This window comes from Belonocnema kinseyi, chromosome 4, assembly GCF_010883055.1.
Source record: "Belonocnema kinseyi isolate 2016_QV_RU_SX_M_011 chromosome 4, B_treatae_v1, whole genome shotgun sequence".
NCBI lineage: Eukaryota > Metazoa > Arthropoda > Insecta > Hymenoptera > Cynipidae > Belonocnema > Belonocnema kinseyi.
The window spans coordinates 72,971,061-72,991,405 of record NC_046660.1 but is presented as its reverse complement, the minus strand read 5'-3'; the positions used below and the strand labels follow the sequence as shown (position 1 = coordinate 72,991,405).

At 30.1% G+C, this 20,345-nt stretch overlaps 1 protein-coding gene across 3 annotated transcripts in view; it reads right to left on the bottom strand.

The window, feature by feature from the left end:
* LOC117171503 (chondroitin sulfate proteoglycan 4) overlaps window positions 1–20,345 on the bottom strand; it is a 128,407-nt gene that overhangs the window by 16,357 nt on the left and 91,705 nt on the right. For all 3 annotated transcript variants that reach the window (XM_033358870.1, XM_033358871.1, XM_033358872.1), the window contains exon 8: window positions 4,135–4,332. In XM_033358870.1, the coding sequence (XP_033214761.1) occupies window positions 4,135–4,332 (198 nt within the window). The remainder of the gene's footprint in view (window positions 1–4,134; window positions 4,333–20,345) is intronic.

Here is a 20,345-nt window from a genome sequence, read left to right as displayed (position 1 = left end):
ATGAGAAATAAGGGGAGGAGAGTAAGTTAAGTAGGATAAATAATGGGAACTATGAGCAATGAGGTCTGTAAAAGTAGGGAAAATGAGGGGAAAGAAAGGAAGAAAAGTTAGAAGAAATAAGGTAAGGGAAAGTAAGGAGAAATTATGGAGGGTTTCATGCGACTGTCGTTCTTTTTTCCAACGAGTGTAAATGAGGGGAGAGGAAGTAGGAGAAGTGAGGGTTAATGAGGGGAGTTTAAAAATGGTGAAATTATAAGAGGCGAAGCAAGTGAAGTAGGATAAATGATTAGGAAGTAAGAGAAATGGGTGGATGAGGAGTAGAGGAGGTGAGGGATAATTATGGGAAAGAAGTAGGGGAAATCAGGGAGAAGAAGTAGGGTCAATAAATAGAAATGTGGGAGGGTAGCGGAATGGAATGGAGGGTAGCAGAATGGAAGTGAGAGTTGGGGGAAGGGCGTAGGGGAAGGTTTATATTAGCTGGGGAAGCGACGAGAGGGAGAAGTAGAGAAAGAAGAAGTTGTGAAAGAGTGGGGTGGAGCGAAAGGTGAATTGAGGGGAGTGAAAGTATGGGAGGGAGATTACGAAAATCTTTACATATTTTGAGCTTATTTTGAACAAGCGCGCCAATTTACTGTGGATCTTTAAATTCTTTCATCAGTTGAAGCCTTGAACTCTAACTTTGCATTTCATCGTCATAAACAAGCGGGCGAAAATTGATTTTCCTGCGGATTAAACCACACCGAGTTCGTTGACACTTTGCACTTATAAAGGCGGAGTGAACTCGGGCTCTTTTCACATCCACGTTTTTTAAATCGAGAATGCAGGCTTCGTTGTAAAAAGCTTTATCGTATGATTAATTATACGAACCGAACCGCTCGGTTCGTTACAAGTATAGTGGTAAATTCGATGGGAGTATTGAGAGTAATTTTTATTCTGAGACACGTGAACTATAGTAAACTTTTTTCATCTAGGGTTGAAAAACTTTTTATTTCTTAAAATTTTAAATTGAAACAGGATTTAAAACTGTTTTTATCATCTAGAAATATTTTAAATCAGCAAATAATAAATGTCTTCGTATAGAATTCATTTAATTTTCTTCAATATATTTTTGTTTAATTTCTCAGTTTGATAAAGTTTTAATGGAATTGCTAGAAAATTGAAAACAAATCAAAATAATAATGACAAAAAAGAAATCAAAGTAAAATTTAGTCTAAATATAAAATGACATTGCCCTATCGCTTATTTTCTTGAAATCGATAAAAACTCTCCAAAGGAAAATCTTTAAGAGGTAGTAGTAATAAATACATTTTTGAAATAAATGAAAAGTTTCGACAATTTTGTTTGTGTGAACATTATTTTTTAATTTAAAATAATTGCTAGACATATGCTGAGCTTGTTTCTAGTTGAAACAAACTAACACGAAACAATACTTGTTATTTTTATAAACAAGTGCATAATTTAAAGAGTTTTCTTCATAAAAGCAACATTTTTAAAATTTTTGATAGACTCCTGACGCCCGATTTTCAATTAAATTCAACGAGCATTTAACAAGATTTATTATTTTTATGTACACTTATTATAAGCAAATTAATATTTTAGACCTTCTTGAACCTACAAGCACTGTCTTTTTTAAAGAAAAAGCATTACTATAGATACATTATGAGTTACATTTAAGTATATTTGAATCAGTATTTTTTTTAAATTTTATGATTATTGTAAAGTTTAATTATAAAAAATGAACATTTTAACCCTTTTGCAACACTTTTTCTGTGAAGAAATAGTGATTTTAAGTAGAAAGAGAGGTAATTGTGCCTTTATTAATGATAGATGTTTATAAAAATTCAAGACATTATGGAATAGTGTTAAAGTACAACTAAATATAACACACAGCGTGCCTAATAATATATTTTCATGAAGAAACAATGCTCCTGTCTTAAAAAGTGGCTAAAATGTTCATTTGTTTATTATTGTATAGTATACAAATAATAATTTTTATTAAATGCTTGTTTAACTTAACTAAGAATCATGAACGAAGGCTTAAAAAATATTTTATTTGAAGAAAAATTGAAAAATTATGCATTTGTTTATAATAATTGTTTACAAAAATGACAAATATTGTTTCATATTCGTTTATTTTGACTAAAATCTATTCAGAATGTGTCCAGCAATGATGTTACGCGATAAAATAATGTTTACATATAAAATTTGTCAGAATTTTTCATTTATTCAGAAATTTGGCTATTGCTAATTCCTCGAAAATAAGTGTCCGGTGTCAGTTAAAAAATGCATATATTGGATTTCAATGTATTTTCTGTAAAATTGACAAAGGTGTCTAATTTCAGGTGTCATTTTTGGCATACAATTTCTTCTTTCTGAATTTTTTGAGAACCTAAATTATTGATTTTTTCAAAAATAGTGCAATATAATTTTAGATCCATCGTAAATGTTAATTAAGTTTTTATTTTCATTAATATTTCTTTAATGTTTTATAATTTATATTGAAGAGATCTCACCTTAAATTTTTTCGCAATTCAAATAAAAAATATATATTTCCAAAGATTTATATTTTCCACAATTAACAAGTTTGTGAAGCTTTCTATTTTAGATGAATTCAAAATACAGAATTTTTAGGATTTTGATATTTAAGTAAGTTTTTTAATTAACTTATTTCAAAGTAAAGTTGCTGTCGAAGTTATACGGTTGTTTTGAAATTCAACTTTGCAAGTGAGAATGATTATCAAATTATCATCGTACTTTATTTTATAATCATTCTTCAAATTTAATATTTTTGAAGGTAATATGTATTTCATCTAAAAGACAAAGAATATCATTATGCAGAAGCAAACAATGTACATAACTGCATTTTTTCTAGGCGATCATAATTTTTAAATATCGCATATTTCCATTATTCAGGGATTTTATTGATAACAATGAGTAGAGAATGTGTTGTTTTTGAAAACATTAATGGCAATATTCCTAGTTACAAAGAGACAAATAATTAGTTATTTTCTTTCTACTATACAAGAATAAAACAGTGATGAGGGCCCCACCTGACACGAAACGTCTGCTGACTTTTAAAATTAATAAATTTATTTCTGAATCCTAAATCCTCTACCAGAATCAATTAAAAAATCATAAATTAATTATCACAAAGATAAAAGTAAATTAAATAATAATAAATTAAAGTAAGCTGTCAAATTTTTCAATTTAAAAGAAATCATTATTCTTACGAACGATAAATATTTCTTGAAATAGTTATAATTCAACTCGAGACTTACTTCCAGAAGAACTAATTTTGAAAAATTGGACTAATGAACGTCCCTTTGGGCAATTTGTTTAATATTTTTGTTATAAACAATTAAATATATTACCCGATAACAATTTTTCATATTTGATGAGTATTTTCAAACAAATTTCAATTTCGTTAAGTGAAAGAGAGGTATAAAAACCTAGCGAGAAGAAAAAAATTGAATATTGGCTGGAAAAATTGTTCATAACAAAAGCCTCGACAAATGCAATTGATGCCTATAAATCGAGGATAAAGTTGTACTTTTTAAGCATGGTGACGTCGGAGTGCGAACAAGTCTCACGTCAGAGGTGACTAATCGAAATTAACATAATTTACCATAATTCAGGAAAATTTTAAAAATTATAATAACTTTGAAAAGTTTTAAAAATTAAAAAATTATAATAACTTTTAAAAGTGTTAAAAATTTCAAATTTTTTCGTAGTTAACAAAGTTATTTTTTTAATTTATAATAAGATGGAAATATACACCTAGGGGGAGGGGAATTTTCACGACTCATTTACTTTTCGGTAAGAGTTGCAGGCGAGCGAGCGAGCACGAGCCAAAGGCGAGTAGGTATTGTTACGCACTGTTATGCCTTACTGCGCATTATGCTGCGTAATCACGGATTATTACGTGTTATTGCACATTAAGTGCACGCAGTAAAACGAGAGTGAATCCCCCTCGTTCAAGGTTTCACAAGGAAAATATTTAGTGTAGCTGCACTGCTAGATCTTATTCTAAATCTCGGCAGAAAACACATTGGGACAAATCTTCTTACGAATAAGAATACACAGCCCAGCGTCAGGGAAATCAATTGTAGCGGGGCGTTTATTTTTAAAACTTACTTGCGCGAGTCGTAGCACTTTGGCCGTTGGTATTTCCAGCAGAGGAGGGTCGTTGACAGGCGTCACATTGACATAGAGCAAGAATCTCAGGCGCCCTTGAAGATAACCTGGTAGCGTGTATCCAGTACCTGATATCAATGTCAAATCCAATATCATGCTGTCTTTTGTAGTCTCACTGCCATCATGCATGTACCGTATCTAAAAAGCACATTGATATGATCAATTATTATTATCACAACGAACTCCCAGTTTAGTAACAGTGTCGGGGGTTGCCTCCAAATATCGGTGTTACTAAATCGGGGAAATAGAAACTTAAACAATCAGGGCCGCCTGAACCGTTTCCAATTGGAAAGCATTACATTTCGCAATATATTCGACTGAGTACTCGCGCATTACGGCCCTTCACAGAAAAACGCTGGTGTTAAATTTGTTGCAGCTCATATTTCATTGGGCTCCCAATGATCACTTGAGAGAGTTTTCAAGTCTCAAATGTATTCCTCTGAACGTATGTGCCCATGTGGGAATCTAGGGGAAAGTATCATTTGGAGACTGAATTTTGGCACATGCAGAGTTGTAGAGATCTGAACCGCGCTGTCAGCCACTGAATACCTGTCAAAGCAACTATTCGCTTTGCGATATTAGCCTAAATAATTATTAATAAGGAAACCAATTGAAACAATATTTACCTAATTTTCAAATTTCTTTCATTTAATAGGGCGTACCAGTCACTTGGAATAAATTTATAACTTCCTAATGCAACTTCCAAAAGTTAGGTTAGTCATGCCCGTCGACATTTAAACTAAAGCCGGGCTGCATAGAAAAAGTCATGACCGTCTACATATACAATAAGGCATTTTCACTCCAATCACTAGCTCACTTCACTTCGTTGAATACTGAGGGGATAACAATTGACCAAATGTATGGGAATCGGTTATTTTTTGCTCTATTTTTCTAATATCTTCGTAGAAAGTAATTTTTCTGTATAAGTGCAATTGAAAAATAGTTTTTGTTTTTTACTGACTATTTAATGCAATAATAAAATCATAATAATTTTCATTCATGCGTGCGTTAGAGCTGAGCGCTGGTTGTATACCCTTTAAAGCGCGATTCAAAATTACATTAAAAAACAATTCTTGTAATTTAAATACATAATTATTAAAATATACACAAAAATGTATACAAATTGTGTAACTTTTGATTTCAGATAAGAAAAAAATTTATAACACCTATATTTGATGAATAACAGTTTATTTTCATTGAATTTGAAAGACTAATATTTCTTAAAATATTTGTTAATAGATACATTTTTTTAAATACCATATGATATTTCAGCAGCTTGATATATAGAAGCTAATTGCAGAATATAATAGTGATAATATTTGAATAATTCTAACTCAAAATTTCAGATTGTTCTTTTTGATTGAGTCGTGACAAAACGACGCTTGAAGTAAAAAAAAAAGAAAGCATAACTACAATGTAGTCGTGATATTTGATGTATTTATAGGTTATATAATTATGTGAATTCCCAGAATAATACATAAAAATGTTAGAAACTTATAAACAATTATTTTCAATCACTTTTCCAAGAAATTTCTTTTTAAATTAAATGTTTTGTAAAATATAATTTGGTCTTTGGAATTCACTGAAAATAAACTGTTATGAACATAATATATGTGCTGTATTTTTTTGCCTGAAATCAAAGTTACACAATTTGTATATATCCTTGTGGATATTTTAATAATTATTTACTTAGGTTACAAGAATTGTTTTTAATGTAATTTTGAATCGCGCACCAAGTACGGCCGATGAGCGGTCAGCCCTAACGCAAGCGCAGTAGCTCAGCGTGCCAACATTGGCATCATTGGTCCACAGTATAAACCGGAAAAATAAATCAAAGCCGGCAGGAAAAAGTTGGAATATGAAAGCCTCAATTAGGTATTTTCACTTCAACCATAAGCTAATTTCACTTTGTTAAAAGCTGAGGGGGAAAAAAGGGATCAAATGCATGGAACAAAACTTTATTTCTATAATATATTTGTAATTGATCATCATTATTATTATTTTATTATTTCATTAAATAGTAATTAAAAATAAAAACTATCTTTTAACTACATTTATATAGAAAACATTACCTTTTACGAAGACGTTAGAAAAATAGGGCAAAAATGAACTGAATCCCATACATTTGGTCCCTTATTTTCCCCTCAGCAATCTACGAAGTGAAGTTAGCTGTTTATTGAAGTGAAAATACCTAAAAGGCTTTTATCTTATCAGTTTGAATGTTCCCGCCGGTATATTTGAAACATTGCAATGTTTCACGAAACTCCCAATGTTTCATGAAACTTTTCATCAGGCTAAAGTTTCATGCAAATTTACATCCCCACTCATCACGAAAAACAAATTGCTGTTTTTATTATACAATTGTATCGACCTTATCTTTCATGTATGACACTAGCCACTGCAAGATTAGATATCTAAGATACCTTTAAACTTCCGCAGTAAATCTAGTCGAAATTTGTTCGAACGACCAGGCATCAATTTCGATGCAGACGGTCACAACTTAGTTTGTACATCCCGGCTTTGGTGGTTTGAATGTCATATAGTAGGTTTTGACTAACCTAACATTTGGATATTACATCACGCCAAGTACTATTTTTATTCCAAGACTTTTTAGTCGCTGGTAAATGGGAGGAAATAAAAAGTTCGGTAATTATTATTATAACTTACCTGCTTATTAACATCTGTTTCACTTAAATAACGACCGACAAAATGATCTTGACAAGTGACTTACAGTTTGTAGACGACATTTCACGTTGCACTGGATGAGAAAAAACAGTGTCTAAATGATGCTTTTCCCCTAGATTCTCCGAATGAACCTGTGTGGCTCAAATTTGTTGCAACTCTATTGAACACCGATTTCGGTGTACATTGGAGGATCGGCGATTTTCTGTGTTTCGAGACGCGAATTGCAACTGTCTCTCGCCCCTTGAGCTGAGAAACTGCGTGGGAAAGCAATTCTAGGAATTACTAACCCCGAGGGTTACTAAAACACGGACATGAGGATATTATAAATTAATTTAATACGACGTTTGAAATCTTGTGCGATGATGTTACAAGTGGAAAATGAGAAGCATGGTGGTTTGAAGTTTGTCTTTCACTGTTGGTGTCGTCATACAGCGGCCGTGGACTTCGGAGGTGACAACAGTCGCCTCTGCATGCTTTCTTAGAGATACCACCCGAAAATCCATAGGTTTTTAGTCACTTACTTCCTGATGGTCTAGGAAGTTTCTCACAGTGAGACAGTTGCTTAATGAAACCTCCTCTTAATAAACCCTTTATTATTAATATAATTTAAAACACTCTCCATGTTTTCTATGGGGTTTTGTCTTCCTGTTAGTCCCTTTTCTCTTCATTCTCGGTCTGGCATGGGAAATCCTATAGGGTTTCAGTAACAATGCCAACGTATCCGTCAAATTCATGAGAGGAAAGCTTAAGTTCTACCGCGACGCAGTATTATTATTATTTTTATTATTTTTATTAATATTGTAGACAGGTTGGTTCATTTATGCTCGGCCGCTCTCCGGTTTAACATATTGTACTCCGCCTTTATTTTTAAAATCCAGGTAAAACAGAGACGACCTACCCACAACAATCTTCACTGTATTTTTATGATTTAAAAAAATGGTCCTGCTACGATAAAGTTAATGAATAACTTAATTAGTTTAACAATCACTTTCATATATTTCAGACTTCATAACGTTTCCCCTATTCCCTTTTTCGCACTTTTTAAAAGAATTTTGATTTCTTCCCCTGTTTTCAAGAAAAATCTCAATTTTTTCGTTTTTTTCGATTACATTCGAAATGAATTAGTAGAAGCCAATGCAAAAATCCAACTATTTTTCTTCGAAGATTAATTCTCTCTAATAAAAAAAATGGTTCAAAATTGATAGCCAAGTGAGGGACACGTAATTCATGCGCAATGTCTACAGTAAAACGCTAATCGACAAAGTCAGTAATGAAAGGATTCTCAAAGAATGACGTGTAGAGGAATCACTGCTTTAAATGAGTGAAAGAAATTTGTTGAGATAGTTTGGACATGTTGATAGAATGAAAAAAGAACGACTGATTAAAAAAGTATATTTAGGTAAAGTAAACGGTGGCATACCCAGATGCAGACCGAAGAAAAAATGGTGGAGAAGTGTGAATGCGACCCTAAGTCGGAGAGATATAAAAGCAATAGAAACAAAAGAACTTGCTTGAGCAAATGCATGGACGTAAAAAAGATAAAGTTTTATGCTAGGAAAGTAAAGTGCAGCGACAAATAGTTTATAAGAAATGTGTGATGAAGATGGTGAGAGTCGCCTGGAACGAAAGCACTTGAATATTAATTGGCCCGGGTAGAAAGCTTTACTTGGTGGATGTAAATAGAGTGAAGAGTACGAATCTTACTGTGTGATTATCAGTAAGTTTGCGTATTTTTGTGTGACCTATGACACATGGTGACTTTGTGAAGCTCTTCGTCTGGGGTGATTGCTATAGAGATTTATGAGTGACCTGAGTTGAAGTAGTGTTGCGGATTGTTTCAATCAGGCTTATTGGTATAATAATATTATTATAAATTAATTTTTATTATTTTTATTGTATATTTCTTTGTTAAAACCAGGTTATTTAAACTGGGGCTGAATTAATGGTATAATGATAATATTATTATATATTTATTATTATTATTATTTACATTATATTTAGTTTTTGTTTAAATCAGGGAATTTAAACAAGGTCTTGTTTTCATTGCGCTAAGCTTTTTGTATTCTTCGTCCATTTACGAAACGTCCAGGAAAATGCGAGTACTTTTCGTAAAGTCAGATAAGCCACGGGTTATCACTGGATGTTACTACTTAATGTGATGAAATGAAAACAGTGATCTAAAACAATAGTAGTACAATAGATCTAATGTAATAATATAATATAATAATAAACGCTATTTAATATTTGTACTATTAATATTATCTTTTGGGTTCGGAATTCATCTCATTCAGTTAAAATTTCTAGTGTCTGCTTGAAAATTTAATTATCTCGTTGAATACAACAATTTTTTTCCAAGTAATTTTTCTGTGGTTCAAAATTAATTTTTTTATGTCACAAATTAGCTATACCATTTATGGTTGAAAATTAATTCTTGATTAAGATTAAAATTTTTGGTAAGAAATTCATGTATTTGTTGAAAATTGGCCTGTTCAGGTATAAAGCTAATATTATTTGTTGAAAATTAATCTATTTTAATCGAAGGTTTAATCGAACGTTTATTCGTTAAATGAAGCTGGTTGAAAATTCAATTACTTGATTAAAAGTTAACGAATTTCTTGAAAATTTTGTTTAGGTTAAAGATTCATAATTTTAGAAGCAAATTGATCTGTTTGGTTGAATATTTAACTACTTTATAGTACATTCATTTTGTTTTTAGTTTAAAATTAATTTTTTAATTGAAAATATATCTATTCCATTTTTTGGTTAAAAAGTGACCTTTTACAATTAAAAATTCAAATGCTTAATTAAAAATTGATCTTTTTTAGTTTTTAGCAAAAAATTAATCTTTTCAGTTAGAAAATCATTTTTTTTTTAAATCAACTGCTTGGTTTAAGGCTGAACTACTTTATAAGAAATTTATTTTTCTGTGGTCGAAGAGTCATAATTTTATTTGAAAATTTAAATATTTGGATGTAAATTAAATTTTTCGTTAAAAAAATCAAATTTTTTATTAAAACATCAACTATTTTGTTAGAAAGATCAATAATCTGGTAGTTTTTTAAACTGCAAAATGAATTATTCCATTTTTTGTTGAAAACTTCTCTTTGTTAGTTAAAAACTGGTAGAGTTATCCTTTTTCTGAAAATTTCAACTATTTTGTTATAGATTTGTTTATTTTTCTTGAAAGTTCAACTAGCTGGTTGCTTGTGCACTATTAGCTTAAAAGTTAATTTTTTGTTAAAAATTCATCTTTTTTGGTTGAAAATTTAACTATTCTGTTGAAAATACGATATATTACGAGTTAAATTTTAGAAATGTAAAGCATTTCACATTGAATTCAATATGGTGCCTATCTACATTATTTTTTTTTTTTAAAGAATTTACACCCCTACTATTTTCCTATTTTCTTATTTTTTTCTATTTCAAAAGCATTTTGGTCTGTGAAGTCTGACATCTTAATAGCGCAGAATGAACGCGAAATCCATTTTCCACGTGATCTAAAACGGTCACCCATCCGAGCACTAGTCACGATTGAAATGGTTTAACGTTGCCGCCTCGGCTGAGTCGAGATTCACGGCGCTGCTAGTGCCGTCGCTTTATCAAAGGATATAATGAACACGAAAAGTGCAGCCAAGTAAAGTAAAACTGGAGGGTGACATAAATCGCAGAGTTTCTACATTCCTTTAAAACCACACCATTAACCCCGAATCGGTGTGGCTCCCTCGTAAATTCGGAGACATTACAAAGATTCGTGTGCTTTTATCGTCCTTTTAGTACTTTGCATTCACTAACGGAATTGGTCCACCTATCTGTTATTTTAGACACATTAAATAAATAAATAAAGTAATAAATATAAGTTTTTTGCAGTGGTTGCACCATGGGGAAGGATCCCATTAATGCGGCCAACAGTTCAAAACAAAAATTAAAATGGGAATCTAAAGAAGCTCTTATTGTTTTCTGAGATCTCTGATTCCGAATTTTGTATTGAAAATGTAAAATTCAAGATTGGTGGATGTAAAATGGTACATAATTTTACTTAAAAAAATATTCAGTTCCCATGGAAATGTGTTATCGAAGGGCTTTAGGATCTTTGAACACGAATTTCGCAATTGAAATACAAATGAGTAGCTCAAAAGTTATATTCTTTTATTTTTAAATTCCACGTCTAAAGTAATAAAAAACACACGATTAAAGTTCTAAATTTTTTAGGACTTATTGAATTTAGATTTTATCGATTATTATTTTTAAAGTCTCTTATGATCCTACATAAGCCATAAAGTTCTTATATTTTGCAATAAATAATTGTTATATAACTTTTGCTTACATAAAATAGGGTTGATTTGATCTAGATACTATCTGAAAGTAATTTAATTATTTATATTTTCATAAACACATAGAAAGGAGACTAATTTTTTGTTAACTCCCTATTATTTATGTGTAAATAAGTTTATGGTTAGTTCACACAAATCTACTTATAACTTCTAAAATCACAAAAAGACTTATAAAATTTTCACAGGGCCCAAACAAATAGTTCATGGAACTCATTCATTAAAGAATTAACTTATATGTACTTTTAGAATAATTTTCTGATGTCTCAATTTTAACGAGCTTTCAACACCTATATAATGATGTTTTCAAACAAGTGGTATTCCCTCGATTCTTGACGAAATTCCTAACTCTTTTTTTTAAATAAAATGGAGGCTGCAAACAAAAGTTTTATCTTTTTTTTGCTTGAGAAAGGAAAAATCATGTTAAAATTTGTTTTTTAAAGTCATATCATATATCATTCATTCTAAATTGCACTTTTTTAATTTCACAGCATTGTATTCAAGAAATAAAAATTCTTTAAAAATTCATAAAGGCTTCTACTCCTGAGTGGAATTTTATAAATGCAATTTCTTTTTTTTTCTGAATTTTTTGAATGTCTATGTTATAAATTTTTTCAAAAATAGATGGATATTGTTTTAAATACAGCCTAAATGTTAAGCGTGATTGCTAAAAAGATAATCATTTAATACGATGAGACTTTCGAAAAAAAATTCAAAACGCTTTAGATATTTAGAAAAAGTTAAGTTTAACCCAAGAGAGTATTGAAATTTTAAACGTTGATAAATGGCGCTTGACAGGACATACGACTTCAATAAAACTATAACATTTTAAAAAGCTCTCAAAAATATATACATAACGGATAAAAAATTTATAAATATGGGAAAAGTGACTATTTTCAAGATTTATTTTGATTTTTACTTCAGCGTTTTAAGACCTACTCTTATTTTATAGTATGACACAATAAAATGGAGCGTTACTGGACATTTTATGAAAAAAATATTACGCAAAAATAGTGATAATTTTAACTGTTATTTAGAGTCAACGTCGATAAATCGGTATCCTCAGTTTTAAATTTAAAATATTTAACTTTGAATTTTCTAGCAATTAAAAAAACAAATATATAATTTAAAAGATTCATTTATCGTTTATTGAATTTGTTTTAAATTGCATTTTTTAAGGTGACATTGCTAATAAAGATACGATTACATACTTTAAATTTCAACTTTTCAAGTAAGATTTTGGTGTTCGCAAACTATAATTGTGTTTATATTGCAATACTTCCAAATTAAATTTTTCTCAAATTTACATACTTTTTAAGCTTTATTTTTATAGAATCTTTTTTCTTTGCATAATAGTTACCTTTTTTTAATTTTCTTAATATTACGGAAGATTTAAAACGATCTGGTTTAAAACCAACCTAAATATAAGAATGTACGAAAAAAATGTAGCGACGGAAGCACAATATCAATATTGTGTTTCGTCAAAGTTTTTTGGCATGAGAGACGAAAAGTAACGTAAACGAAAGTTTCTTTTTGTTTCTTTTTTAGTTATATTTCAAAATGCCTCATGGTTTTGGCATTGTACCTACGCAGTATACATTTTTGGCATTTGCTGAATCTCTGCGTAGTTCTTGGCCGAATTTTGTTGGTCTTATAGAAATATTTCGTTCTGATTTCTGATTTTTGTCATTTAAAGAAAAATATATTTGTAAATCTTAAATCGCATTTACGTACGTGTTCAGAAAGTTTGGACTATTCACTTATAGTAAATCTGTAATTGCAATTTTGTTTTATTCATTTAATTTTTTGGATAGACGTTGAAAATGGGAAGAAACCCTTCTTCTTCGCTTAATTTTGATAATCAAATCGATGGTATTCTAAACTTATTTTAGTATGTTTTCTATTGTTTTGGAATATTCCAGAATATTTCAAAAGTTTTCAGATGATTGTAGAATTCTGTAATATAAATATTTTCAAATGTTCTAGAATCTTGCCAAATTTTCCTAATTATTCCAGCATTCTGGAATTTTCCAGAAATTTATATATTTTTCTAACGTATTCTAAAGTTATTAAAAATATTTGTAATATTCCAGAATATTTTAGAATGTTTATAATTTTTTTCACTGTTAGGTTTTTTTCAATTTAAAGTAAAAAATCTTAAAATTGTTGTCTACTACAATACAATTTTTTTTTAAATAGTGAAAAGTATTTCTTGTCAATTTCATTATGAATAATATAGGGTTGACCATTTAATGTCAATACTTAATGTTTCACATAAATTAGAGATCAATTTAACTTCGTCTGAAGTATAATTAGATTATCAAATTAGAGTTTCCTTGACAACTTCTTACGATCATGCCTTAATCTGCTTAAACCATTTCGGATGTTTTTCTCATGGTTATTTTCAGAACTGGAAGTATTATAGCTTGTTCGATGATAAATTGAATTCCTGCTCTGAATTTCGTTGAGATCTCAATTTCAAATCAAGTCTGACAGCAATGTGGTACGTTCAAATTTAAGCAATTTAATCCTGAACGATTTTCCTGATAGTAGAAAATTAATTTCATTTTTTACTTTTTGTATTTACAGGTTACAAATTACAAAAGCATAACAAATACAGAGAAATAAAATATAGAAATAACAGCGAAAACTGCTTGCAGAAAGTAAATAAGCTACGAATTCGACATTGGGTGTTTCCACTTTGTTTATTTTATATTTATAATTTTATTTCAATGAAATTTGCTGAAACTGTAGTTGAATTATAATTAATTTACTGTACAAACAATCGTGCTCCAGCAAAACTAATTATTGATATCAGACTAAAATACTTTTAAAAAGTACCTATTCACTTTCGCTCGTTAATATTTCTTCCAAATCAAAAACATATGCTTGTCAATTAAAGCTTTTTTTAAAACCTTAGGAATGATCATATCTTCAACATCCAGATCCCAAAACAATACCAGTTTTAATATCAAATCTCCGCCCCTCACCTCAATACTATTTTTTAAATTTCATTGGTCCATTTCTCATCTTTGAAACGTTTCAAATCGCGCCGTAAACATGCGCGCGTAGTTAAATCTTCGTGGGAATCAAGGGTTTAAAAAAACCGCATCGCGAATTTTTTTTCTATCTTAACGAGAGGACCGAACTGCTTGAGCTTTGCCTCGCGCATGACAGGTCCATAATTAATGTCCCTTTTCAAATACCGACATCTGCTTCTGACTGGCGGCCAAAGTTAAGCTTCAGAGTAGGGATTCGGGGACTCAGCGCTACATTTATTAGCATACCGCGTCAAAGGCGGTGCCATTGTTTCACGGTCGTCAAGACTTAAGACAAGGACATTTCTAGTAATTAAAATCGAATTGAAAACTTTGAGAGCAGTTTGTTTGGCCAGGAAGCTAGAAACCACGACGGGTGAAGAAATTGACAAAAAACGATAATGAGCGGTGGCGGTGCTTATAAATAGATGCTCTGTCACTGAATAGGGTAAGTGTGGGTATCCGAGGAGGAAAGATCGAGTAGAGTAGAGTAGAGTATGTAGAGTTGGGGCGGGCTGCACTCGCGATGGTTCTAAACTTAGTCCTTCGGGCACTGTACTATGTATAGCCTCTGATCCTATGACGAACTGGAAAAGCTGGTGACCCTTCTTGCCCCGCAAATCTATGCACATATGTTTTGGCTAGTCGGTGTCTAGTCTAGCTCACTTCTGAGAACCTAGCTTGCAATTCTAACTTACGCAGTGAAACATTCTTTAGCCTATCGAGAAGCCATCGTGTTAAACTTGGGCTAGATGATGATTTTTCAACTGGGGAGGCGTCACAAACATTATTGAGAGATTCCCATAAAATATGGGAAAGATCTACCTTGGTGTTGAGAAACGGAATTGAATTCGTTTACATTTGCTTAAAAAAAAAACTATTTGAATATGACTGAATCCTTTCATAAAATCTAGTTTTCCATTTATATAATTACGCCGTGAATCACTTTTTGGCCTATCGAGAGGTCATCGTGTTCGACTGGGGCTAGATGATGATTTTCTAACTGGGGAGGTAGAAGACAATTATTATCCGATTTTATCTCTTTTTTTTCAATGAAAGCTAAAAAAATTTCGCATTGAACTGGCATGGCCAATTTTGAAATTTTAGTTTACTTTTTTGTTTATTTTCTGACAAAAAGGAAGCAAAAAAATTGGGTTTTGAAGTATACCAGTTTAAAAAAATGCATTGATTAAATCAAAAATATCTAGAAAACTCCAAGCAACTATCAACAAAAAATGTCCAGTAGCAATGCAAATGTTAAAAAAATGATTGATCAGTTGATTCACACTAAATTTGAACAATTTATCGACAAAAAGAGTTTTTTATTTGAATTAATAAACGTTAATATATAGTTTATTATTTTAGAAGCAATTTTTATGAACAAATTTCCATGTCAGGGGTTTTTGATGGAATAAATAAAGTTTTGTCTATGGAATCGATCATATATTACTTATGAATAAAACTTAAGTATCATATTTTGTTACCAAATAGAAGTTAATAATTGTTTAAACTACTTTAATTAACAAATGCACTATTTTGCTATTTCTGGAGGTACAAACTTGATTATTTCGATGCAATTAACTCTAAATATCTAAGTTATATATTTTTAAGAAAATTTGTATGGCAATAAATAGTTACGTGCTGAACCAATTTTGGGCCTATCGAGAGATCATCGTGTTCAACTGGGGCTAGATGATAATAATATTATACTAAATACAAATTGTAAAAAAATAATAATAAATGAGCAGAAAATAGTAAATAATAAAAAATACACGTATAAAATTCTTATTGCCAAAGTTTTCACAAAGATTTCAATAATTTCAAAAATATTACTAAATGTTTAAAAAATATTTTATATATTTTACAGATTTATTAAGATTTCAGAAAGATTTGACAAAAATATCACAAAATTTTTTATGATTTCCCAAAGATTTCACTGTTTCAAATATTTCGCAAAGACTTTGGGTAGACTTGAAAAAAATTTACAAAGACTTCAATGATTCCCTAGAGATTTCACCAAGATTTCAATGATTTCTCAAAAATTTAACAGTTTTCAAGTTTTTCACAAAGATTTCGGGTAGAATGAAAAGATTTTACAAAGAATACTTATTTTACAAAAATTTCAAAAAGATTTAAATAATTTAACAAATGTCACCAAATATTTCGAAAATATTCCAAACATTTTTGAAAGATTTAAGAATAATTTGTCAAGATTAGAATCATTTCCCAAATGTTAGAAAAAAGTCTCAAATTTCAAAAATTTCGCAAAAAATTCGAACTTTCCACAAAGAATTAAAATATCTCGCAAATATTTTATAAAGATTTCGAAAAGATTAAAAAAAGCTCCCCAAGGAATAAATTATTTCCCAAAGATTTCAATAACTTCACAAATATTTCGAAAATATTTCGAAGATTTGAAAATATTTCAGAAATACTTCAGTGATTTCCCAAGCATTTGAACAATTTAAAAGATATACTAAATATTTAAAAAATATTTTAAACATTTTATAAAGATTTCCATGATTTTCCAAAGATTTCAAATATTTCGTAAAAAGACTTCAGTGATTTCGACAAAATAAAAAATATACCAAATACTTTTAAAATAGTTTTAAACGATCATTTATTTATAAAATATTTGAAATATTTCGCAATGATTTCCAAAGATTTCACAAAGATTTCGCAAAGATTGCGTGATTTCTAAACGTCATCGCAAAGATTTTTACGGTTTCGCAAATATTTCGGATAGATTAAAAAGATATCACAGACTTCAATGATTTCCCAAAGATTTAAAAATTAATTTGTTTTAATATTTCATAAAGATTTCGGATGGAGTTCAAAGATTTGACAAGGATTTCAAGGTTTTTACCTCGAAAATTTATTCAAAGAATGGTCCCGAAATGGAATTTTTTGATTTAATATGACAAAATGATTTTCAGTGCCAGTAGTCCTACAGATATCAGATCCCTGCTATTATATAGGACCTAGAAAACATTTACGAGTTATGGAATTTTGTGAAAGTTTTTGAAAATCTGGAAGAGTCATGAGGTTTTTCAAAAAGTGGATAGAATTTTTTAGAGAGGTCGCTGAAGGTAAATGAATTCAGATGTAGTAGGTGTCTTGCATAATGATTCAACCTTTTCTTATTAAAAATTTTGGAGTTTTTAATCGATTGAGCTCGAAATATGTATTCGAAAAAATTTGTTATTATCAACAAAATTCTAAATGCACAATTATCAACTGTTTATATTTATAAGGTGCAGACATTTAATTTATTGCTAAAATATTGTTCCATTAAAAAAAAATGGAAATGTACGTTAATGTAATGAGATTCATTCCCTAGTAATTAAATTAGTTTCGTTCATTAGCTTAAGCGTTGTTTACTTTTGGAAGCTTTCACTTAAAAATGATACAATTTGAGAGTTATCCGCTTAGCAAATTTTCCAGTTTCTAAAGCTTTAAATTTTAGAATTTATTTAGATTGAAGTTAGAAAATACAAAATTGTTTGAAAATAAAAAAGCTTAATATTATATTTTGATTATTTTTTACTACAGATATTTTTCGATCTGTTTAGATACTGAACGATTCTGCTTTAATTTCTGGTAATATTTAAATACGAACGCTTCGATTTGACCTTTGAGAAATTTTTGAATGATTAAATTCATTAAATATGTAGTAGTTAGAACTAGTTAGGCTTGTTAGCTTAACATTTAGTTGCTTACTTTTAGCAGCTTCCACTAAAAATTATGGAAATTTTTAATCTCTCTAATTAGCAATTTATCATCGATAAGTAGTTTTGAAATTTAAAATTAAATAAAAAATGTTGTTCTTCCGTATAGATCTGTATATATTCATACAGTTTCCGCTTTAAGTTCAAGTCTGATTCCTCATTATTTTTAAATCTAAATAAATCTTCGATTGTCGCTAAATCCCATCCGATTCTTAGGGCATTACAAGTTTAATCAATCATCATCGAAAGGAGTATTGAAACGTAACGAATTTTGTTTGTCAAAGTACTAAGTATGCGGATTTAAATATGGAATTCAAGATGAGAACGGAAGATTAAATGCAATGGGTTCAGATGGATTAATAATGATTTTTAAAACTGAAACTTCCACTGTCATTGGTATGATATTTAAACATTATTTTTGTAAGAACTAAACTGCTGGTTTGTCGATGAGTGTGCGACATATTGATCCTAAAACTTCTCGACATGCTTTGTAGACATGTTTTTATCTACAGTGACCATAAGAAATGACCTAATTGATTAAAACGTAGAGAGCGCGGTTCTTGAATGTCTGTATGCGAAATTAGCCGAGTAGTTTCTTGTCAACGCTTCCTTGCAAGAACATCAAATGATGACATAGAAATAAATTGACATGAAAAAAGTAGTATAGGTGCAGTAAAAGAAAATTAGTAGTCTTGACAAAGTTACTCTATAGGTCTATAGCTAACTAGTCTCTAGAATTGAATAGCTGTACCATTTATTTTGGAAATTAGGACATAATCACAGCATAAATATGGAATGCAGGAAGATTGCACACACACACACACACACACACACACACACACACACTATAACTTTTGAAACGAAACACCACGTTTCTTTTTTAAACTTTGAATAAATTATAAAGCAAGTACATAAGAGATGTTTTCAATAAAAAAGTAAAGGGTCAGCTTGAGCTAAAGTGAAAGAGAAACAGATTAAGGAGGAAATGTAATAAAATATTGCTCTCCTTCAAGTTGAATCACGTTTCCGTTTCATTGAGTCTTTTTTTCTTGTTTTTGCAGAGAAGGGCAGTAAAAACAGCACTTTAATACAGAGCGTTTTTATGTTTTTCTCAGTGCACTTTTCGAGAAAGTAAGTTACTTTTAGAAACACCATTCTGTTTGCATTTTTAGCACGACTTCCCAGCAAAGGAGATTTCGTCTTGTCAGTTTCGCTACTCCCTTGAGGTTCCCTCGTAAGCCTTTTTTTACATAAGATGTTCCAGCTAAAATCGTAGCCCAGGAAGTTTTTAAGAAATTGAGAGTGAATGTGCTTCAATGTATAGTAACAGATAAACCATGTTTTATCATTGAATCATTTTCATATTTTGTTATGTCTTCATTTAAAGAGAAAATAAATTTTTTTACTACAACAGATTCAGAAATTTTACGATCAGGTTCATAAGACCTGGTTTCGAGGGGCGGTAAAGGAATATTGCTACGTAATATCATTTTTAAGAAATCAACCTCATAGGAAATCCATGTATTCAAAATTATAGTATTTAATGTTAAAGTTTATTCATTTTATATCAAAGGGTTGTAGAAATATTATAAAGGTTGTTATTTTTGTTTAATTAATAATTAGTATTTCTTTCAATCTTTCTGTAAGAAAATAGCCATAAAAACGAATGTTTTTTTGACAATTTGTGAAATTACTATTACCCGCAAAATGTTTAATATTTTTTTAATTCGTCGGGGCGAGACTCCGTCAGGTTTGCTCCCCACCAACGCCAGCCCCAAAACTGGCACAATATCAGAGTTTCAGTCTACTTCAAAGGACTTTTAAGAAATTTTAAGGTTTATCACAGGGTTTTATCAAATTTCAAAGGATTTCAGTAATTTTAAAGGATTTTAAAGGTAATCAATAAAGTGTTTTAATTGATTTTCAGGATCTCATAGGATTTCATAACTTTAAAATTTTAAAGGTATTACAAGGAATATCATCAGAGCTTGTGTAACATTGGCTTTCAATGGATTTTATAATATTTTAATCAAATTGCAATTAATTGGTTTACAAGAATTAAGGGATTTCAACAATTTCAAGGTATTTTCAAAGATTTTAGAATATTTTTAAAGATTCCAAAGACTTTCGATAGATTTCAAGAAATATCGCAGAATTTGTAAGATAGTAGGGTATGTTAAACGATTCCAAGAAATATTTGAGAGTTCAAAAAAATTTCAAGAGATTTCCAGAACTTTAAAGGATTGTAAATATTTTCGGGTATTTTAAAGTGTTGAAAAGTTATTTATGCAATAAACAACTACAGGGTTAAATAGTCAGTGTATATTTATTAAATGAAAAATGCGGAGGAAAATGTAATCTGCTCGTTACAA